The 24,635-nt window shown below is 41.9% G+C and overlaps 1 protein-coding gene across 3 annotated transcripts; it reads right to left on the reverse strand.

The window, feature by feature from the left end:
- Window positions 1–2,039: 2,039 nt before the first annotated feature.
- On the reverse strand, window positions 2,040–23,899 carry REEP5 (receptor accessory protein 5). Of its 3 annotated transcripts, none has more exons than XM_040541675.1 (5): window positions 23,589–23,899; window positions 23,181–23,274; window positions 8,821–8,959; window positions 3,489–3,657; window positions 2,040–2,383 (listed from the first exon to the last, which is right to left on the reverse strand). In XM_040541675.1, the coding sequence occupies exons 1-5, from the start codon at window positions 23,704–23,706 to the stop codon at window positions 2,334–2,336; spliced, it is 570 nt and encodes a 189-aa protein (XP_040397609.1). In that variant the 5' UTR covers window positions 23,707–23,899; the 3' UTR covers window positions 2,040–2,333. The 3 variants fall into 3 exon arrangements, with proteins under 3 accessions (XP_040397609.1, XP_040397610.1, XP_040397611.1); XM_040541676.1 differs by having other exon boundaries at window positions 3,420–3,657; window positions 23,589–23,885; XM_040541677.1 differs by lacking the exon at window positions 23,589–23,899 and adding an exon at window positions 23,375–23,455.
- Between the last annotated feature and the right edge of the window lie 736 nt (window positions 23,900–24,635).

The following is a 24,635-nucleotide window of genomic DNA, read 5'->3' on the forward strand; positions in this document are numbered from 1 at the left end:
AGTCTCTCTAGAAGTCCATGAATGTTCTAAATGGTCCTTTCCACTTAAAGCAAGGTAAACAAGATCAAGCTCTGTTAACAACTTTCCATCAGACAGTATGTCTACTTCAAGCAGAAATCTGACAAAGGAGCACTGAGTTTAGCTGCTGGATCAGGAAATACTGAGTTGTACATAACAGAAGTTGATTTAAAGCCTAACTAACCGCTAAGTGCTAAGAGATGTAAGGACCATTTTAAAACTTAAGCCAAAAGTATTTTATCTCGACTGGTAACAGTGGAAGAAATGTTGACTAGTTTGAGAACTGTCAATCTAGTACAGCTCTGGTTAGTTTTGGAAAGTCTAAGATTTATCAACAGCTTTTCGGGAAGTAATTTATGTAGTAGTTTGTACCTAAATCAAATTTTTAGGTATCCGTAAGATTATTTCAAGAGGTGAGACTAAATTGCATTGGCAATGTGACTGGTATGCACACGTTTGACAGTGTTTAAAACGCAGCATTAGTATTTAGTTTGGCTTACAGAAAAGTTCAGCAGGTTAAAGACAGAGGAAAATAAGAAAATAGAGCATTAAATGTGTGGGTCAGTTCAAACTTCCTGCTTGGTCACAACAAGAAGTTTGCTTTACCCTGTATTCTTTTCTGCATATCCCTTCATAATAAAATGTTGCCATTGAATGACAGTGTGTGACACTTTATAGTTTTTTTTTTTTTAAATAACAAGTTCTATGCTGTCCTACAGAAAATAACGCATAGTACCTCATACTTCCCTATTCATGTTGTTATTTGACAGCTCTAAGGCCTGTTTTGTAGCTTGAAGTTTAAAATGCATACTCTTAAGACACTATTTTACCTCATTTTATAATAGGCATTTCTCAAACGTAAACTTGATCTGCTGAGTAACTGTGTGCTTCATTCTTTTACAATGCTTGTGCCTGAGAATTTAGAATGCATGTTTCTATATGAACTTGTTACAGAAAGCCCCAAATCTTCAAAAGTCTGTTTTACTCTAGAATTTAAGTTGAGGACCAGAAATCACTTCTTATCAATCACATTAAAAGTTCAAGCTTACCTTCTATCTTCTGTGTGTTTTGTGAGTCTAAAACTGTCAGGGCACTACTGTGGGCTTTGAAGACATGTCAGCATGGAGATGGGAACAGAGATTTCAGTAATTCATGCTGAATTTGTTGAAAATACTGTAGTGTGAAAGTAAATGCAGCTTCAGATCTACAAAAAATATTTTCCATCAACTATGAAAAAGCACTTATTCTCTTTGTTTTGGTTGCATTCTTACAGATTGGTCAGAAATATATCAAGTAATCTAAATAATAGCATCCCTCCCTATTCAGGAATTTTCAGTGCTCATACAAAGCTGTTCTTGGACAGTCAGAATGGATTGCAGATGTTTATGTGCAGAAAAGCTTGTGGCAGTGGCTGTCCACCCCATTAATGATGTAGTTCTGTGGACTGATACCTAAGACAGTAAATAATACTTCATCAGGACTTTAGGAAGAAGTGTTTGTAATGTTATCGCTCCTAATGAAAAGGTGGTTTGTGCTTTTGAGTGTGAACTTAAGAAGGCACTCTATTTACAATTTTAGATGACAACTTTATTTAGAAAGAGAAGGCAAGGGAGTTGTACTGTAGTCATCTTGTGCTCATTTTGTGCAACTTTAATGCATCATTTCTGTCAAATTACCTCACACTAATATAGGTCTCATCACTCACATTAAGTTACTCTTTCCCATATTTTAGCGTCTATCCATTTAAGAATATGCACATTGTACCAAACATAACAAAACATGCAACAGTGAATAATCTCTATCATCAGGTGCCTCTAGAACAGGTAATTTCATCATTCACTACTTCACTAGTGAGGAATACATCTGCCCTGCCATCTCTCTCAAATAATCCCCTGTATATTCAAGAAAATCTGTTCAGACTAATATTGTCCTTATACACTAACGTCGTATTACCAGACATGCCAAAGTCAGCATTAAGAGTAATTACATGCACAAAGAGACAACTAAAGTGCAAGAGCCTCTGGGATATATACTTTTTATTTATGTTACTGCAGAAGGTGATTACTGAAAGATTTTTTCTGCATGAAGATGAATAAAATGTTTTCATTAAGCTTCAGATGCTGCCCACTGAATTGCTTTTAAATAAAATTGCTCAATCTCTATACAGACAACAGCAAAGTAGTAAGCAAACTTATAACACATTCCTTTAATATATCAAAATGTTTCCAAGGCAACATTATTAAAATTATACCACAGTTCCCAGTAACATCAAGCTTCATAAAGGAGGTGGTAGGGAAGCTTTATCCAGTTAAAGTTTAAGTGCTCTTCTTCTCTTCACCCAGTAAGTTCACTGTTGCTTTCTTGGCTGTAGAAAAATAAAAGTTAAAACTCAGCAGTGGCCTACAGACTTAAGCAGCTTATTTGCCGTAAGTAATAAGTGACAGAATAAGGACACATGAAGAACATTATTTAAGATACCTGTTCAACAATAATGATTCAGAAAGGGTCATGCCACAAAATTTCCAAGAGTAGTTGAGAAAGGCAGATCATTTAAATACTCATAAGAACACTTCTTAAGTTGGTAAAAAGAAATCAGACTGCATGTATTATTTGGGGAAAAATAGATTTAAGGTGATTTGAAGTATCTTATAAATATTTTTCCTTTCGAATGAAATTTAAGTAAAGTTTTACTTCAGCTAATTAATAAATTTCCTTTTCTCGTTCATGAAATTACTACCAGACATTTTGGAGCATACAGGCCCAGTTTCGAATGGAAGGCAACGAAAGCAAACATTAAGCAACTCCAGGCTGTGATAGAATTAGGATGTTATTCAATCAAATAAGAATCTAAGAAATTTCTTCAACAGTTGTCTCAGAATCCTTTGATTTCCAAAGGAATTAAAATTACAAAGTCTTATAGACAGGAAACCTCCACTTCAAACACTGCTGTTTGCTTGAGTTGAAGGATTTGCTTTACCAGACAATTGTCAATTCTTCTGTACTGCCAGGTACTGGGGATGATGGTATTTTAGGATATACAAAAATACACTGAAACGATAACTATATTTATGGAAAATACCTTGTGAGGATGTTCAGACCTGTCTCTAGAGAGAATTTTGATAGGATATGTATGTTGAGAAGACACACAAACTTCCACATTTGGAAAAAAAATGCAAGCTGTTTCTTGCATTCATACAGTTTGTGCTTATTCTAGCATAACTGTACTCCCAGAAAGTAAAATTCACTGTAGTCTTCTTTTCTTGACAGCTTCATCCAATCTAACTTCTCCATTAAAATTTACATAATAATCTTGTTTTTTCTCCCCCCAAACTGATTAATATTACCTTTAATATTAGAGCTGCAATTCCCCCCCCCCCCCCCCCCCGACTGATTAATATTACCTTTAATACTAGAGCTGCAAAGGTAAATTCTTCCTACTTGGTGTGATCATTGAAAGGTCTTTTCCTCACCTTCTTTAGCGATGGTATCTGCAGTCTCTGCAGCCTTGTCCTTCAGATCTTTAACAACATTGTCCAGCTGAGCTTCATGCTTCAGGAAGAAAGGCCGGATGATTCGATGGTAGAGAAACTCTGCTCCGTTAGACGGACTAGGAGCCATGCACCACAACAGAAAGCCACACTACAGGGAACAAGAACATCTGTGTAAGTGGAAGAGATGAACAGCAGACAAGGAGCAGTGCGCCTTCCTAACTTTGCCACAGGCTGAAGTGTATTTAAAATGGTACATCATTGCCTTCGTTTCGTATGGTCACAGTCAAATAAATATGTGTATCGTTACAGTTTTATGCCGTAAATCTTGATATTGGAATACCTTCTTGTATACTGATACGATAAAGGCAGCAGGCTGTAGCAGTAAAGCTCACCTGGTAAAAAGTGTACCAAGACTGCATGTATTTTTTCTTTTTTATAAGGTAGTATTACAAAAGCTGACTAGACAAGACAGTCTCTGGCTACTTCTGAACTATATGGCACAGGCATGAATGAAGGTCTAGTCTCTCAGTCCTTCTGATCCAGCTAAAACACATCCCTATCCACTCTGCTTCCTCACCTTGGCCATGCAGCGGGGGAAAAAACGGGTCTGTGTGCATTGCAGTGGCACGATGAGAAGACATGGACAAGCTACACATCGCACACAGATAGGGTAATGCTTTAGGATAGCACAGTTCAGGTATAGCTTTTATACCACAATCTGCTCTCTGGAAAAAAGAAATCACCACCCCAGCGTGTGGAGTAATATTTCTGCATCTTAAAAGGGGGACTGTAAAGACAGCTGTTACATATATTATAAATACCTATCTTCACTACTGAAGCACCTTTATTTGGCCTCAATTCCACTGTCATATTCATTAGAAAGATGGCTATGCAAAACAAGATGAAAACATTTAAAGGACAAGAAGTGCCACAACTATATTTGCTCGAGCACTGAAAGTATCTATAGAACGATATTTCAGCAATAAAACTGCAACAAAAAAAAGCAAATTTTCTCAGCAAGAGAACAATTCTTTCCAGACACAAGGAGAATAATATTATTCGGTGTCAAAAGCCTCTCCAAAAAATAAAAACAGAACATCTTTTCACAGAAGACCACCTTTTCTTGAAAGACAAAACAAAACCACCCCAGCCTTGGCCAAAATGGGCATTTAAATGAAAATGATAACGCCGCTTTTCAATAATGTTGGCAAATAGGATTCATTTAAATATTTTATATCTCAAAAGTTTTCTGGTTTTCACAGCAGTATCTCCAGCAGTCAAAGAGGTAGTGCACCTAAGTTTCAATGCATGCACTATGGCTTCTGAAAGTCATTTGAAAAATACAAGCGATTTCTTATTTATTCATGAGGTTTCCAGTATGCTGCATAGCACAAAAGCATTTCCTATAAATCAGTTCAATTACAGCATCCTTTCAGAGTACCACTGTGCCTACCTAGGCATTTTTGTCTCCTCTCCTTCCACTTACACTTTTGATTTCCCATTGGAAAAATGCAAAGACGAAACCACACCCAAATATTTGTTTTGGCATCACATAATCTTGTAAATAACAATTTGGCCACTACACAGTCATTGAAGTCATGACGGGTTATTTTAAAAGAAAGATTCTGATTTAACAAAAAGAAAAAAATAGAACCCTATTTGAATCATGAAAACTATGTAGTGCTCTTCAGACAAGCCTTCCAAATATTTCAGTGTCTTCCCTCTGTCCTTCTTGGGTAATGGATGTTGGGATTGACTTTTGGTAGGTTCTGCTCTCCAGCTCTTTTGGCTCTGTCTTTAGTGCAATATACACCACAAAAAAACGCATCAGTTGAAATAAACATCTTTAACCTATTGTTTCTGGAGAGACTGCAACTCCTTTTTCCTTGAAGGCACATTTTCCTTCTCCCGGCCCTGTAGACAAGCTACTGATGATGTATTTGGTGTGGAAGAGGATTTCTTTTCAAAAAGGAACCCTGATTCCAGGGGATAACAACTGCAATGCACAGAAACTTTTGCCAAGGCAGTTTACCATCCTTTTAGGCAAGCTCTAAGCTTTTATCTTTGAACTAGATAATAAAGGCAGGAAGTGCTGCAATACCTATTTTCAAAAGCTCCTATTATTTGGAATTTAATATAACATAAAGAATAAATAGTAGCATCTTATATTGCATCTTTCACTAAAAGCTGAGAGTTATTCCATTTCCTTTAAAGAATAACTGGCCAATTAATAACAGCTATTTTACTTGTCTCAGTTGACACAGATGCTACATAGTTCTCCTTTGTTTTAGGAAATCCCTCACCTCTAAGTCCAACTTCCTTTGAAACAACAGAAACTGAAATTTCTGTTTTCTTGCCTAGGAATAAAATTAGTCATATCGATTTTTACAGCTTTGCCCCAGTCTAGTGAAGAAAAAAATAAATATTTTACAGTTATAGATTTATTCTCAAACACCAATGGCTACTGAAATGTATTGAAAAATGGTTATATACCTTTCCAAGAGGACACATACCAGATCTGGAAATCTCAGTCTTTTCAAAGCTTGAGAATGTCGGACTGCTAACTTAGTTTATTTTTCCCTTGTCTCTTGTGAGGCTGAAGTAACAAAAACTATTAACATAAAGTGGTTTGTAAAAAAAAGGTATACAAAGCATAGAGTGATTAAATCGTTAATTGGAAAAAAAGAATCACTGTATTCTTTGTGACTCTCCAGTCCAGCCATAGGAGGGAATGAAATTCATAATTGCACAGAGTGCAAAGGAGAGAGGATGGGATCTCTGTCCTGAAGCATAGTCAGACTGCCTCATTTGGCACATCACTATACTCACAGTGAAAACTCCTACTTCATTTGACTTAATACTTTGTAGAAGCAGTTTTCATAATAGAGCCAATGTGATGTGTCTGACTGGAATTCTGTTCAGAAGAGGATTTTATTATTTCATCAGGGAATTGTTAGTAAAGTCTGGAATCTCCTTGCTCCCAGTAATACTTTTAGGACAACCTCTACTACTTTCAGTGGCCATAGTATTTTAATATCAGAACAACAACAAAAAGATCTTTAAATAATCAACAGAAGTATCAAAAAATAAACAGGTCTCATACACATGAAATTATGAGTTGCAAACGTGTCCTGTGTTTTAGATGAAGAAGTTGATTAATAAAAAATAGGCATTACAAAAAAAAAAGGCAGAACAACCACAAAACCCAAAAGAACTCAAAAGTTTTCTGCTAGCGAACGAAAGTATATGAAAGTGTGGTAACACATATCAGAAGAATTTTTGGATATGCCTTTCACCCACATATGAAAACTCCTAGTATGCTTGAAATGTCGGGGTCACAGCGGTTAGGCCCTGGACTTAGGAAAGTATGGGAGCAACTATGATCAGAGTCTCAGCCCTGCGTGTTGAGGCATACCGGAATAACAAGTAGCTAAAACTCTGTTCAGACTGGACACTACAAGCTCTATCAAAAGAATATAAATATGCAAATTTAGCATATTTATAAAACAAAAGCAAATTTGAAATTTGTATGTATGACTTATCTGGGCTTCTGTTTCATAAGATCATAAGAGACATAAAGACATCACGAACAGCACTACAAGAGGTTTTAGTTGCAGTAGATTGAAAATTAGAAGCTGCCAGCTTCCTCCTTTTCCCCACATTGAATATTTTCCATCCTCCCACCCAGTTAGCAGTGCTTTCAGATTCTTGGCCAACACCTTCCGTCTGCCTTCGTATCACAAAAGTATATCTCTCCTACCCACTGCTGACAGTAAATACTTGACTTGCATGTGCCTTTAGCAGTTATCATTGAAAGCTGCACATTTATTGCAATTGCTTCCTTCAGTTCTGCTTGCTTTTGCTGAACTAAGTATCTTACGGTTTTTGCCACCACTACATGTAAATGTGGTATTTCTGACACAGGATTATCACAGCCATCTGTTTGTTTCTTATTTGCTTCCAGTGCCATAAGCAATCTTTTTGGATCCTATTTTCAGGTCAGCTGAACTTGCATTTTCATTGCTATTTGGCTTGATCTTAATGTATTAAAATGGTAAATCTTTCATTTATGTGTAGACCACAGTAAACTTCAAAATTAGCTTACTCTTTAAAACTTAGCAAGCAAAAACATTAGCCTTAAAATAGTAAAAGAACTTTTCATTTTTGACTAAGGGGTAAAAAAGGGGGTAAGAGAGAATTAACTCTGTGAGACAGGCCTGATTTTTTTTTTTTTTAGGTTTGAAGCAGCAGTTCAAATGTGTGAGGGTGTTTCAGGGAGCTGGGGAATTAAATGTCTAAATGACTGTATGATTGGTGTCAGTTGAAGATTCAAAAGGAAGAATGCAAAAGTAATGAATGTAACTGTAAAAGTAAAGAATGTAATTGAATCATCTAAGTTCACTTTGTCTTTAAAATGCAGCGTTTCCTGGAAAAAAACTATTTGGCAACATCAGACCTTACCATTAAAACTGTAAATGCCCCTACCACAACAGCTGACAATCAAATCTTTTCAAGTACTTTGCAAAGGCTGAGCCAGGCTTACAAAGGTAGGAAAAGAAGCAAGAGAACAGCAAGAGAACACAGAAGTAACAGTTATGTAAGCTAAAGAAATAACTGTCCAGCAAGCTTCCACCCAAAAGCATACATGTTAATTGACTACCTCATAGAATAATTTAATGTTTGGAAGTTGACTGACAATACTGTCATACCATATTTGACAAATGAAGATTGAAACACATCAAACAAATCATTGTCGGTAGTCAAACCCCACTACTAAATACACGTTAGCAACAAGCTCTTCTGACACTTTCCACTTCCTTTCAGGAAACTGTATTTTATGAAAAATGAAGATTGTATGATTGAAACTATTTCTCACATTGTAATTTCCTTCTTTGCTCCCAATAGCACAGAAGTTAATACTTCCTTTTGATGCCTTTGCAATTTAACTCTCCACTTCTACTAAAGCACGTAAAGCAGAAATGAAGCCACTCTGTAGATTTTACCACGTGCTCTCATCTTGCCCAAATTTGCACCGCAGGCCACCTGTCTTTCCACTGAATATTTCTATAGTCTCTTCTTTCCTAAAAAATAGCAGATCTTTCCCTCTTACCCACCACAACTTTCCCACTCGCCTTACAAAAACATCAGCTGCAAACAGAGCACTTTCATAAAGCAAAATTAGTGTAACCAGCATCTAAAAATAAGGTGTGACTCCAGAGGAGTCTGTTGACATCTATTCATTCTTGAAGACATTAAAGCAGTTATATCAAAGGTCTCATTTTAAGAGAAGGGGGTGAGTAAACTAAAATACCTTTAGCATGTAGTAGAAAGGGAACCAGGACAGGAAGATATCGGAGAAGAATTCTGCTACGCTGAAAACACCATACACAACCCAGTAAGTCAGCCACTGTGTATCATCATCTTTGTTGGGACTTTCAATGGCCTTGATCCTGTAAGGAAAGAAAAAAAACAAGGTAAGTAGATCAATAGCACTAGAGTCATCTATAATGGTGAAGTTTTTACGTCTCAGGTTTATTGCTACGTGTGAATTCTCATAATTCAATTTCTCTATATCATCTACAGAAAAGACTTAAATGTTATCCATCACATGGACAGCGTGCCCAAGATCTCTGGATAGCAAAGCTTTTACCTAAACATATGACTTCAAAAAGAAGCGGCACCTGAGCTACTTCTAGCTCCGTGACTGCAAGAGAAACATGAACATCACCACCTACCAGCTTGTGGGACAGGAAGAGAGGGGATCATCTTTGGCCAGTTCAGGATACGTTGAAGTATTCCTGACCAGAATACCATTGGACACGAAGGAGTACATGATCCACCTAACAGTCAACCTGAGTGCACCCAGCCCCGTGCTGTACATATTCCCTGGGTGTAGGATAACCCTCCCCAGCTAATGGTAACAAGGGAGCCTGCAGGCAGCTCCCACTCAGCACCAGCAATGACACCAACTGTCTGCCCTCACCGGTATCTAAAAGGGACCAGAATGAGGTAACCCTGCCCAGGATTTTGAAGTGAATATCAAATATTTTTATTCATAATGTACGTGAGCTAAGTTCCTTTCTGAAAAGGTAGACTGTATGATTTGCTGTAACTGCTGGCAAGCACTTGGTCTACAGCAGCAGAGGCCGTATAAAGTAACCTCCCCCAAACACACACACAGTGAGGACTACGTATCTGCATCCCCAACTGCTTTGCTCTTTAAATCCACTCCTGCAGAACTCACAAATCATGATATAGGTTACAGTATTAAGAACAGTGGAGAAACCTCAAGTAAAGTCCTGGGCTTTCTGCTTAATAATTAACTGGCTTTAAATCTCCAACTACCAGGGGCATGCAAGTTCATACAGTTTTAAAAATAGGGGGTTGAAAGAAAGATGCATGCATGTTTTCTTTAGTACAAGAAATGAAGCGGAGACTCTGGATCTTGCTCAGTTCTAGATTAGCACTATAAGAAGTTTTAGAAAGAAATGCCAGCCACTGTAAGCCTGATAATATGAAGATTAAGAATATTAAAAAGCATTTGTCCTCTCCACTCATGCCATTGGATTAAAATTTGTATATTTGGTTTTAATTCTCTTATAATTTATTCCCTTAATATCAACTATACTGTTACTGATGCAAGATCTGTGGGATAAGCCAAAGGTGTAAAATTTTCTTTTAGACAGTAAGGAAGATTTTGAGATTTAGGGAGATTAACAAAACAGAAGGCACAAGGAGATGGCTATCTGTGAGCAGATTTCCCGGTTTGTGAACTGACAAGCCCTTCGGACTGTGTCACTTCCTAGCTCTGTAAGTTAAAATAAAAAAATCAACCATGTGACATGCCTGATGTTTCAGCAGAAGCACTGATAAACCCACCACACACTGAGAGATTTGGTGCAGCTACTGGATTGAATTACTTTGAGATGCAGTAAGAGGATTTGACAATTAATTTATGCATCATCTGCACTAGTTTGCAGCTGGCCAGGGAGGTCCTTTGACAGGGACAGGAGCAGCCCTTGCCCTTCCCCACCACACACGGTAAGGGGCTGTAATTCAGGTGCTCCATCAGCACAGCTGGAAAAGCAGGTTTTCTGCAGGTGGACCGCTGGAGGTCTGCTTGCTGCTGTTCCTGACAACACAGCATTGGGAAACGCTGCCCAGGCAGCCTTCCCAAAGGCGTGCCAGCCTCCGGTTCCCCGGCGTGTTCGGTACACCTGCACCCCTCAGTTATCGCAGTACCACAGGCTGAGGGTCCACTGCGAAAATACACTGGAGGTCTGGGAGATGGCTCCTGATGCGGGCTGTTTTCACAGTGTGGAACTACCTACTGAAGGAAAGAAAAGCAAAATCAACTAGCAGGGAAGTCAGAGTGCTGAACAAAGGGGTAAACGGAGGAGGGAAAGGAACATATGGCAGCTTATCATGGTTAAGGAAAACCTGCTGGGCATTAATTTTTCCAGTTACACTGGCAAGTTCTCCATTACTGGCATATTGGGGAAGGCTTATCTTACCACAAAAAAACATGCTAGCTTGGTATTTGCGAGAGAACACTTGGCAGTGGAACTGCTAACAGTCTTGCTGTTTTCCACTCATCGTCTGAAGCTGTCAACAGATTTAGGGGGGGGGGCTGTTTAACTTTTGTTAGCATTATTAAAAATCATCCTAATGATCATGAAAATCAGTTTTCACTAAAAAATGTAGAACCTCCAATTCTATGGCAAAGGGCAGATGGCACATTGCTGTGTCAATATGGCATGCTTTAATATCTTCTCTCCTGTAAAAATGGTTGGCCTGGAAGAGCTCCAAAAATGGGTGTGCTCCACTTGGAAATTTACCATCTGCTCCTGCAGTTCCTTAAGCTGATACCTTACCTAGTCAAATCAGAAAATGCAAATTGACTGTCCCCATCTGAACCCAAAAGAAAGATCCCAAATAACAAGCAAACACGAGTTTCAGACTCACTAAGTTAAGAAGACATGCGTTTTTCTCTACCTGCTAGGTATTCGTTATTTCTAAAGTATTTCAGCTTTGTAGGGATACTTACGTAAGATTTGCATATGCTCCTATCTACAATATATTCACTCATCTAAAAAGCCCAAGAAATGGCAGCCTTTGCTCCAAAGTATTCATGATCTCACTTGTGAGTTCTGCTAGCACCTAGAAAGGAGCATTGCTGATCTGGGAAGTCTCAGTTTAACTGTAAAGCTGTGAATCCTCAAAACTTGAAGAAGTACCTTGAAGAAATAAATGGGAATTTTTAGAATTATGAGGAACTACTCCTGAGAGCATTACAGAAAAACATTTCAAAACACTACCACCCCTCTCAGGGACATGACACTAAATTAATATAAAAAAAGAAATGTATCTTAAGGCCTTCTAATGATAATGAATGCTGATGACATAAAGAATGAGCCACAACCACAATCCTGTCTTTAAGCTTAGGAATCACAGGATCACTAATTGTTGGCAGAGAAAGGCTGCCTGCTAGCCTTGCCAAGCAAAAATCAAGTTCTCATTTGATCTTGAGAACTCTTACTTTCACTGGAGCTTATGTGCTATACATGGCACCCCACAGCTTTCCCAGTCTTCCTTCTGGTGGAAGGTGGTGGGAGGACATCTAAAGAATAAGGATTTCACATAGGAGTGTCTGAACAAGACACTTTCATGGTCAGACTGTCACGAGTAGCAGTACTGCAAGTTGTCATTCACTGGTGTGGTTTAGTCAGCTGGCATGCAACACTAAATCCACATATGCTGTTTTCTTGCATGCTGTAGAAAACAGCACAGCTACACTCCCCTCAGGCCTGATGCCTGGTCCAGGTATCATGGGACAAACTCATGGGGCTGACACCTACCACACCAAAGACGATAACAACCAGCACCATCGGCTCAGAGGCAAGACCAAAACTGCACCTGTTAGGAGGATGCCAGAATAATACCATTTAGTAGAAGGGAAGAAAGGAAAGAATGTAAATAGCAGAGCCATCAGTGACTGACCATTTTAACTGAAGTCAAGGAAAGGCAAGTATTTGATGAGTATTCTGCTTCATAACTGGAAATACGTCCTTGAGCTGAGAGTGCCAGTGCAAATCCATAGAATAACATGTCCCTATCTAATAAAAGGACAACGGATAACCACATCCTCTGCTACTTACACACAATTTCAAAAGTAAGTCACTGAAAATATTTCTTACTCAAGAACATGCAAGTACAGTAAGTTATGTAGAGTATCTGAAGTGGTTTTTGTGTGTTTATAACTACACTCGTTTCAGCAGGAGAATATCACCTTAATTGCACTGCACTTCAATAATTTATTTTGTAATTTATTACCTATTATCCTGCTATAATGTTCTGCACAACTAACTTTAGGAGATATAGGTGCTACTTCCAGCCAAGAGCATTTTATTTTTCTTCATGTTAAATCATGACTCAGTCAGTGTGATACTCAAAATCCAATCTCCATCAGTAAGTGAAAACATACAGATCACACGATGCTGGCAGTACATCCAACTTTAGGACGGCCTTCTTGTAATCTGTACACTGCAAGAACAAGTCAGTCAGTCTCAGTAGCATGTAACATTAAGGTCTCATAATGAAGGAAGAAGCATCCAAAGCCCATGCTTTCAAATTTACAAATAAATAAATAAAAAAATAAAAATGGTAGTTTCATATCTTTTTTGTCTAATAATGATATGACTAAATTTCATGTTAGTTATGTGGAGCAATCATACATCACAAAGGATTTTATTTGGTGCTTATACGCTAATTACAGAGGACTTTAATTATAACCCCAAATAACTACTTATAGAAGTTACACATGCAGGAGGAAGGAGCAGCCACTATGAACAGCTTCCAGTAGACTGGATGGCAAATGTTACAGCCCAGTTATTTTAAAAACAGGTATCTCTCCAGCACTGAGTATGACCTGCCATGAGCCAGCGTTGCAACTTGTGCAGACATATGGGGAGTGCACTGAAAGCGTCATTTTTATCCACCCCTGTTCCCTGATAACCCGTCTAGCTGGTGATGCCAATGGGGAAGAGATGAGGCTGCCGTGCTCTCCAGCAGCCCAGGGTTCGCAGCAGCTGTGCAGCTACAGTCTCCGGACCACGGGTCAGTTTTGACTGCTTCTGTCATACAATCAGTCCAACTGGGCCACGTCTAGCATTAATTGGATTAAGTCTAACATTAGTGATTTGCCAAGTTGAGTTATTTCACTTAGAGCATCTGTCTCATTTTGACAAATGCCAGCTCCTTTCCAGGAAGAGGTTGTTACTCACCCCTGAATTATCTCCAGCATAGTAAATCATTGTTAGAGTTAATTCATATATACAGTATTCATAGAATAAGCCTATTATAATTTTACCAGGAGATATAGGGTTTTTTTTTTTTGAGCTGAGTCCAGCTAGTAAGATGTGGAAGCCAGAAATTAAGAGAGAGAGAAATTCCAAAGTCTATTACCTCGTGTCACTCAAAACTCCGCAGTTTACAAGGTGTACCTGATGACTCTTGTACAAATAAAGTTACAAGTTTAAGACAAAAGACAGACTCCAGTATAAGAAATCTTTAGTGCATAGCAAACCATGTATCCATCAACACACGTATTTCATAACCACACTGCATTGCTTAAACTAAACCCAGCCCTCGTGCTGTAGTTACAGAGGAGAGAAGCCATTCTGTGCATCCTTCCCTCAATTTTCTAATCAGAGCTATACTGAATGAGCAGGCCGGCAAACATTGTGACTCCATTGCTAGGTTAACTTAAAAAAAAAAAAACAACTTCAGAGAAAAAAAATCCTTATATTTCTAAAGCTTATATTTACCAGTCTGTCTCAGCTCCTTACAGCAGTTTGCAGAGATTCAAAACCAATTTACTTTTAGCTATCTAGACACCTCTGTGGGATCAACACTCCACTGTAACACAGACTTCCTAAGCTCAGTGACTCCCTGCCATCCTCATTTCAGACCCCCCTTGGCAGGTTGCCTCTGAAACTTCTGGCATCACTGCAGTGAAGCCAGTACCTGTGTTAGTACCTGCTTTATCATTTTGTCTTCTCCATTTTCATCCATCAGCTAAAAGCCTTCCATCTTCCATGCTTCTTCCTCCATACCGTCTCTACTAGTAGAGTAATGCATTTGCAGATACTGAAAACATATCCCTGCCAAATACTCTGCAGCAGTTGCGTAACTGCAGGTCTACCATCGCCCCTCTCCTAATTCTGTGTATCCAGAAGATGGCAGTAGGCAACCTCATGAAGTATAGGAAGGGTATTTGTTGTCCACGAAGAGACAGATATAATTAGGAGGCAACACACCAAATGGAGGCAAAACAACATGACAGCGGTACAAAGCATTCTATCTTCATTTCTTCAAAGAGAAGTGGAGACAGAGGCAAAAAAGCGGAGCAGAGGCCACTCTCCCCACCCGTGAGGAGAGCTCTACAGCTTATGTTAAATAAGCATACGGCTAGGTTCCTCAAAAAAAAAAAAAAAAGAGGCAGCAGTTCTGTCATTTCATTACTCTGTTTATTCCTGTCCCACTCTCCTCTGGAGCAAGTATTTGTAGGGCCATGTGATGGATCAGTTCCCCACTTCCGACTCGGGCTAAAACCAGCTGCCCACACACACTCCCACACCCACAGGCTCTTTTTGGCTGGGATTAACATAGATCAGTGCCTCAATCCAGGCTGTCAAACCATTACGCTGCTGCTCGTTCTACCCTGCAGGCGAGGTGATGCAGGTGGAGCTGCGCAGCAGGAGCTCCAGCAGACTCCGCCGCTGTGCTCCTCTAGAAGATGTCCATATACCCTCTCTGGAAGAAGGATTTGCTCCACTGCCTTAACACAGGCAAGGGAAGTCACTGCAGGCTTTAGCAGAGCTCCCATGTGCATGAATCCTCAGAATAAGCTTTTACTGGCTGTGCTTGTCCGCATGAGCAGTTAGACCAGTATCGACACACTGTCTCCTAGAGCCTAAAAGGCCCTGTTTCAGTAACCTCCAATTTCACTTTTTATTACAGGAGTCTTTCAGGTTGTCTTTCCTCAAGGTTATGACAAGGAAGACAATGACTGTGTGGCCAGGGAGCTTACAAAAAAGCCAAATCCTACCTGCAAAATACAGACATGCTGCATTTCCACCAGAAGATACCACTTGCTGGCAATCTGCAATGCTGCTGGCACCTTCTGTACTTGTGACAGACAATTTTGTTTGAGGACAAACTTACTTCATATTCTTTGATTGTCTCTCCACAGCTGTTACTTTTTAGGGTATAGGCACAGAGATCAAAAAGAGTTGTTGTTACCCTGAGGAGAAGAAGTCATCCTCTACTATATGTTTACAACAATACAGAAAGAATAAAAATTACATTTCCTTGTCAACATATAGTGCACTGTGGAAACTGTATTTTACGCATAATTTTGTTACAGTTCTAAAATTGCTTTTCAGTTCTGTTTACCATGATATTGGCAAATGAATTACAGGGTGGCCTTAAATTACCTAAATGTGCAATTAAGCACAAAGTGGTACAACATTTTCAGACTTGATCCTCAAAGCAACTACAGTCTCGGGTGGAAAAATCTTGCTGTTGTAAGGTGATCACTGTGCAAGTACTTTTTAAATTAGAAAGCAAGTTACATAGATCCTAGGGTTTTAATTACTGAAAGTAGTTTTAAAAAATGATTCGTCACGGAGTAGGAAAGGGATTCGAGTTTCAGACTTAGAGGAATAGCTTCTGGGTTCAGGTCTCTGCAAATCCTCCAGATTCCTTTCTGAGTGCAGTGCCAGCTACTTAACTGTGTATAACATTTTGTCATTTCTTTTTCAAAATTTTTAAGTTTTAACTAATGTTCACAGATCCTCACATGAGAGATTGCATTTCTCTTCTTAGAAGCTGAAGACAGCTTCATTAACCTCGTCCAAAAATCGTGTATTTTGCTCACTGTATACCCACTGACAAGTACGCTGCTGTCCTTTTGGGATAGCAAGGTGTGACCAACTCTCCTCCAACAGTCTCGGAGCTGTGGGGAATGCCTTTTACAGCATAACTAGAACACATGACTGCAAGAACAGAGGCAAACAAGAACAGCAACTAACAATAATCCACATTTTTTTAATCTTTTTGACTCCACCTTCTTCGACACTTAGGATCAGCAATGTTACACATTAAATTTCAGAAGCATTGTGACTCAGCAGGAGAAAGCACAGTTTAAGAAAGTATTCCAGCAAACCCAGTGGTGTAATCCTAACTATCCCACTAACAACTGCATTCCTAACATCAGCCAAGTTGCTAGAGATTACTGCAGTAAAGAGAATTAGTGCATGCAATAGTGTATTTCTAGACTAAGAAAACGGTAAAATGCCTTCATTTATGTCTCACACACATCTGCATTCCCTTAAAATAGTGTCTATATAAGTTATAAACTAGTAACCTTCCAAGGGGTTTAATTTTGACTGTGGACCCACCTGTGGAACAAAGGTCTTTAACTTTTTAACCTAAATTTAAAACGTGGAAGAAAAATTCCAATGTATCTACGTTTGTTGTAATGTTAGAGTCACTCTTGCATCTAACAACTTGCTATCTCTAGAAATCAAAGCACGCCATTTCCCTACTTAACAGATACACAGCTTTTGTTTTAAACACAGCACTCTAAAATCTGAAAGACAAAAAAAAACAAACGTTTCAGATGAACTGACTTGGCAGAACATATGCCAAAAAATATACACCTTTTAAAGTTTGAAACTCCATGGAAAGAGTGTCATCTGAGAAAGTGGACAGCTTAAGTGTAGTCAGATTTGGAAACTTTCTGCTTAACTTTACTCTGAGCACTGCAGATCTCATTAGATACATCAGTTCTCTCAAAACAGTTTTATAAAGCAACAGCACAACATTGCTTGTGAATGTAAATATACCATGCAGAATTTTCCATTAAGTAAAAAGTAAGCATTCTTCTCAAAATTTGTTATGAGAAAGCAAATTTACTGTCCTAGCTCTCATGAAATACACAATTTTACATTTTTAAGCATCTTTGACCAAAAAAAGCACCATTCCTATTTCAGTGGTATGGAACACGCAAGGAAACCAGGAGACAGGCTCAGGTTCACAACGATACTTACAAGTAAGACTTGAATTGCATGTTTACACCTCTCTGCAATCAGAATAGATTGTTTCCTGTTTCTAAAGTGCCATAAGCAGCACTTAAATAGTAAAAACAGCTAAACTGAAGTAACAGCATAAAATTAGCCAAAGCAGAAGGAGGGATGATTGTACTGTACTGCTCTTCTCCCCTGAAGACACCAGTAATAAGTTCAGACATTTTACTGCCCAGAGCTATTTTCATCTTAGCCATGCTTAAACCAAACATGACAGCACTTCTGAAATTTCAGTAAATCCTTTGCACGCGTTTCTGAGTCATCAGGAGCTCCCTTCCTGCTTGCACTCTCTAATTTTTCTGAGGCAGCTAACCACCGTGGGCTATGGGTGGGGCTATGCTTAAACAGGCTAGATCTGGAAAGTTTAGAAAAGCAGTGAGATACTGGCAACATTACTGAAGTACTGGCCGGACTCACTCCTTCCATCTACTAGTCTGAGTATCGCCTTGTGCAGTTAAAGCTCACTGAATGCATAAAAGGTTGTTGCTATCATCTGCGTTGAACTTCAAATGCTGGCCTACTGCAAACACAAAAGCCTGCAAATGAGTAGTAGATTTCAACTTTAAAATAATTACTTTTTTTAATCACAGAGCACCGCACAGGATTTGAGGGAATAACGCCAGGATTTTATGACTAACTTTAACCCAGACTGTCTGATGTTCTGGGCGATAGCCAAATAAGCTCTCCTTGGAAAACTACTGCTTAATTTTGCCTATGTTAAGAGCCTTGTGGGTCGTGACATGGCATAGAAGACTTGGATTTGAGGAATCATGGAGTCATAGCATGGTTGGGGTTGGAAGGGACCTTCAAGACCACCCAGTTCCAACCCCCCTGCCATGGGCAGCACACCTCCCACCAGACCAGATTCCTCAAAGAAGAGCCAAGAAGGCTGTGTGTGACAAATGATCGTGCGTGGCTGCTTTGTGCACAAACACAACATGGACTTGTGCAAAGCCAAGCCAAAGATGAACATTAAAGGGGGGGAAGGAGAAGGGAAGAAGCCATGCCCACCTGAAACCACCTTGTGCCTTGGCCAGTGCTGGCAGCAAGGGGACATGGCGGGCACACCCCACCAGCCCAGTCTCACTGGTGGCTACAGCCCTCAGCACCACGCCAGCAAAATTCACATCTGCTGCACAGCACACACTGCCACAGAGCAAAGAGAATGGTGCTAAGGAAAGAAAATAAACTACAGAACTACACAAGGCGTGGTGGGCAGCTGTGAAACTACCAAGACTTTGCCTGTGAGCAGACTGAACTCTGAGTGGAGCACCTCTGGGCTGTTTTTTTTTTTTCAAATACACTTTCTTTCAGGCAAGCAAAGAGATGATCGGTAACTACTGTGACCAAGGTAATCCAAAACTAAAATCCTAACAGAAGAGAAGAGAGCTGGAACATGCCTAGCAGGTCTCTCATCAGTAGTAGCCTGTTGGCTGTTTTAAGCAACCATAAGAACAGGAGGTGATCTCTCTTGCAGAACACACCCATCCCACCACTTAATTCTACCACCAGTCTTTTCTACTGAATACTTAGTTATTTCTCATTTTAAACTATTCAGACAATCATATCACAAAAACGACACACTGATCTACATCACAACAGAAGACAGTAAGTTAACTGGGGAAAGACAGTCTGTTTTTTCTCTTTCAGTACTCTTCTGAGCTTATTCACATGTGGATCCATTGCTGACATGCTTGTGTGAACATCAAATTAATTCCCTCTGTTATATGTTCTGTTGATGGCTCTGTTCTCTGACCTCTTCCAGGAGGCACAGCTTTAACAGATGTACAGTTTACGTGGCAAGGTTTTAGCAGCAGGGTGCTGCAGGGGCGGCCTTTGTGAGCAGAGCCCAGCAGCTGCCCCATGTCAGAGCAGAGCCAGCTCCAGCTGCTCCAAAACGGACCCACCGCTGGCCAGAGAGCGATGATGTTTGGGCCTCTGGAAGAACAGAGTTAAGGAAGGGAAAAAAGAACCTGCTGGGCAACAGCAGCTGGGAGAGAGGAGAGAGAGATTGTGAGAGAAGCAACCCTGCAACCCCTAAGGTCAGTGCAGCAGGAGGGGCTCCAGGCAGGCAGCAAGAGTTCCCCTGCGGCCTGTGGAAAGGCCCCTGGTGGAGCAGGCTGTCCCCCTGCAGCTCATGGGGCCCACATGGAGCAGATCTCCATGCTGCAGTCTGTGGAGGAGCCCACGGTGGAGCAGGTGGATGTGGCCTGGAGGAGGCTGCGGCCTGTGGAAGACCCCTGCAGGAGCAGACCCCGGGCCGGAGCTGGGAGAGGAGCCCATGCAGGAATAGGGAGTCTGCGGGGAGCTGCCGCCCACCCGGGGGGGACCCATGCTGGAGCAGTTTGCTCCTGGGGGATGGATGGACCCCGTGGTACGGAGCCATGTGGGAGCAGTTCTTGAAGAGCTGCTTGCGGGCAGCCCCTGCAGGCTCAGTTCGGGAGGGACGGCATTCAGTTCGGGAAGGACGGCATCCCGTGGGAGGGATCCCACGCGGAGCAGGGGCAGAGCATGAGGAGGAAGGAGCAGCACAGACAAAGCGCTGTGGATGACCACAACACCCATTCCCTGTGCTGCTCAGGGGTGCAGGATGAGGTAGCAGAGTCAGGAGCGAAGCTGAATCTGCAAAGAAGGTGGTGTTGAGGGAAGGTGTTCTTATTTTTTTTATTTCTCACTATCCTACTTTGTTACTAATAAGCAATAAATTAATCTTCCCCAAGTCAAGCCTGTTTTGTCCACTCACCAATTACTCTAATTACTATCACGATCTCCTTGTCCTCAGCTCAACCCTTGAGTGTTTCCATTGTATTTTCTCATGTCTTGCAGAGGAAGGTAGGTGAGAGAGCAGTGTAGCACCCACCTGGTGATCAGACAGGGTTAACCCACCACAGCAAACTTGAGGGTGTTCTCAACCAATGAAAAAAGCTGAAAACTGTTTTCTACCCAATGCTAGGAAGCAAGTCTCACTAGTACTGACATTTCATATAGGGGGCTCTTCAGTTGTCTTTTCAAAGAGGAACAGACTAAAGAGAAGTGAGGAATAAAGACACCACACTGGCTGGAGCTCGTTGTGCTTTAGGCCCACAAGCAGAGGGAACAGGACTCAACGGCACCCCAACTACAGTACGGGATCAAAGCTGTGGAAAGGAAACTGGAATCACTCTAGTAACTCAGCTGTATCTTTCCATGGCTCAGCCCTACATTAAGATATCTACCCTAAGGTAGATACGGAGCATGGCATGGTAGTGCCAGGACAAAAAGAAACCCATACAGTGGAAGACAGGCAATGTCTTCCAAGTAAAACCAAACAGGTTTTAGGTTTGGGTAGGCAGCCCATGCATAGCAGCAGACTGAAAGCCATCTCAGGAGAAAGCACACATATCCTGGCCTGTTGCTCCCAGGCTGATCCCATAACCATGTACAGACTTGCAAGGGCGACTGTGCCTGTCCTGAGTTCACATGCCTTCCCCCCAAAAGGGGAAATGGAACGGGACCATGAAAATGCATGCTAGCGTATTCCTTCCCATATCTCCTCTGCACTCTTGCTGGGCTGCTGGCTTTGTGGGCAGAACATTGTACAGGAGAAAATGCAAAGCACCATCTCTGCACTTGGGAAGGGAGATAAGGGCACCCATCTTGTCGGCATGCTACTTCACAGGATAACACCTCTCCACAGGATGCAACTAAAAAGTGTATGCCCCTGGCATACTGCACACTGCGTGCTATATAAGTGAGATTATCATCTCAGATTATAATTTTATCCTAAAAATGTTTCCACATTAAAAAGATACACAAAGGGAAAGCATTAAGTGAGCATGAATCAGAAAAGCCAGAATTGGCACTGTATTCATGTGCATGGTATTCATGTTTTTTTTGTTTGTTCGCATATTTTAATTAAGATTTGTAGTCAAGGACAATGGCCAATGCACCCATTACAAAAACAGACAAAAAAACCTCAGTACTAACACCGATGAGGTAAATTTTCAAGCTAAGGTACACTTAAAACTACCTGCACACAGAAGGGTAGACACTCTACAAAAAGATAAAATAATTTTTCCAGATTTGTACAAAAAAAAAAAAACATGGGAAGAAAGAAAACCCACACTATTTGTATTTGATTTGCTACTGTCTTGCCTCCACAGCTTTAAGAGCTCTATTATCTGTTTATTCATCCCAATTGCATACAGGCAGATTTAAAATCTGATCTCAAACAAGCGTAAAACTTTAAGTAGCCTTTCACAAAGTAATTATAAAAATTTAATAGCGGCCTAACTCAGGCACAAAATAGTACATTAATGTGTTTCCTATTCAACTATTTAAAGGTTTTACGGTATTTAAACATTTCCATTTTCAGATTTTAATTTAAAAAAATCAATTATAAATTGCCTTATAAAAAATAAACCTTGTATTTCCCCCGAGTTGTTCTCAACCTATTATCTCCTTAATTAGTGCACACCAGTAACACTATTTAGAAAAGCACTGCTTAGTTTCAAGCATCATAACCATAAGGCATTTCAAAAGTCGGGTTTAATCTCGTATGAGTCTAAAACTAAGCTGATCTCCCACACTCGGAAAACAAGAGAAGGAGCAAGCAAAGCAACGTATTTTTAATTGCCCAGAAGCTAATTGCCAGATAACACATTTTTAAAAGCCGCTGACTGTATTTAAGCGGTTACATAAGAGGCAAGCACTGTGTTTCAACAACTTAACATTAAAGCTGGGAAGGACTTCCATTTTATGAACACAGTATGCTACACAGAAGGTTTTATTTAGTAAACCTCGGAAGTGTTTTGCAGTCTACTGATGTCTTACCTAATGGGAAAACCATTTTGTTCTAGCAATTTGACAGTATAATGCCAATGAAAGGATACCAGCTACTTTTATAAACAGAACATCCACAGGGGCTTTCCTGAACTGTCCTTTGAAAGACAAAATATTTTCTAAGACTTTAACTCTCAAGAGGAGCTCCAAAGCGTTCCTCTCCATCTTCTCCTCTTCTAGGCTGTTTTGCAAAAAGCATTGTTCCTTAATGCGGCTTCCTCTGTGCACAGTGCTTTGCATTAAACACATGCTGACACCGCACCGCTGCCCTCCTGCGTACCTGGGAGGTCACTCTGCTAAAAACAGCGGTGTGAGCTTTAGCCAATGCCACCACAGCAGCGGATTCTCTCTCCTGCTAGGAGCAGCAGCTAAGACACAGTGACCTAGCCTACCTCCGGAGGCTGCACAGCGAGGAAGCCAAAGAGGAAACATACCGCACTGTGGGTGCAGACTTTCAAGCCTGAAGGCTGCTCGGCACCTGCCAGCCCATGACACAACACCTACCAGGCAGGCAGAATATTGTTCTTGAGGCAACACCCGGCGCCCCAGCAGCAAGCAGGTGGGAAAGAGCAGCCACATTTCGGAGCACGGTCCTCGAGGACCTCCAGGGCTGAGACCCTGCCACCGGGACCCACCCCGGCGTAACGGGGACAGCCGTCCCGGCGCCCTCCCCGCATCCCCTGCTCCCCGCAACACTCACGACACGTATGCGGGGTATCCGAAGCCGATGATGTTGCAGAGCAGCGAGGCGCCGTATCCGATCACCAGGTACACGGCCAGCGCCCCGAGGAGAGCTGCGGGGAGACAAGGGGGGGGGAGGGGGGAAGGCAACGTTACCGGCGGCGGGGGCAGCCCGCGAGGCGCCGCGGCAGCGCGGCCCGGGCGGGCGCTCACCTGCGGCGCTGAAGGGGTACATGGCGCGGCGGAGGGGCGAGGCGCTGCCCCGGCGGCTTCCCCAGGGGGGCGGCCCGGGGGAAGAGGCGGAGGAGCGGGACAGGGCGCGGCCGCAGCCGCCGTAAGCCGCCCTCCCGCCGCCGGACGGCGAGGCGGCCCCCCCCCGGTCCCCGAGCGCTGTGGGACGTGCCGGCGGCGGGCGGTCGGCGCTCACCGATGGCGATGTAGGAGCGGTCGACGCCGGTCTTGCTCTCGATGCGCTCGAGCGCGGCGGTCATGCAGTTCTTCTCGTGCAGGAACCGGTCGAAGCGCTGCCTCATGGCCGCCGTCATGGTGAGGGTGCCCGCTCCTCAGCCCGACGCAGCCGCGGAGCGTGTGGCCGACGAGGGACGGACTCGGCGTCTGGCACCACCCGCACACGGCCGCGACGGGGCCAGGAGGAGGAGGACGAGGACGAGGACGAGGACGAGGTACAGCGTCCAGGCCGGGCGCCACGCCACCGCCCGGCCCTGCCCTCCCCGCGGGGAGGCGGGGCGCCATCTTACACCGCCCCTCCTTCGGCGCCCCCCAGCGTCGCAAAATGGAGTGAGGGGGGCACCCGGTTCACCCGGGGACCCGGTATCAGCTCCGGGGTGGGGCGTTCGGGGTTTACACGCGAGTTGTGAATCTGCTGCGAAAATAAACTCGGGGAGCACTAGGGCCCGGACTGCAGTTGCCCTGCGTGGCTGGTACCAGTCACAGAAAATCGCGTGAGGAAATCTGAACAAAAGGTTAAAAACTGTGGTGTGCGTTGTGAGTGACTGCAGGTGTTAAGGGACGAGTAAAAGTCACAGAACTTCCCGGTGGGAACCGAAATGATGTTGAAGGGCTGAGAAAATGTGGTTCCGCTGCTCCCCAAAAGCTGTATGGCTACGTGGAAGTTCGTGGCTCATAGCCGTAACCGTACCCAAGGATTTATGGTGTGCATAATCTTACCAACTAAATATAATTTATTGGGTATGACATCGTCTTGGAAACTTCCTCAGCTGTGCTGACTCTTCCCAGCAACCCCTCTGCATCTGACTCAGCATTACAGCTAGTAACATACACTCCTTATGCCTTCAAATCTGCGTTACACGTAGGCATGTTGGAACACTAATTTGCCTTAGTTTTTTCTTTTCTCTTATATTCACCTGAGAAAAGTTCGATGTAAATTGCACATTATCCTTTTATGCTGTCTTTGTTTTGGGGAAATGCCTCTTGCATGGAATTAAAAACATTT

Source organism: Cygnus olor, chromosome Z (assembly GCF_009769625.2).
Source record: "Cygnus olor isolate bCygOlo1 chromosome Z, bCygOlo1.pri.v2, whole genome shotgun sequence".
Taxonomy (NCBI): Eukaryota; Metazoa; Chordata; class Aves; order Anseriformes; family Anatidae; genus Cygnus; species Cygnus olor.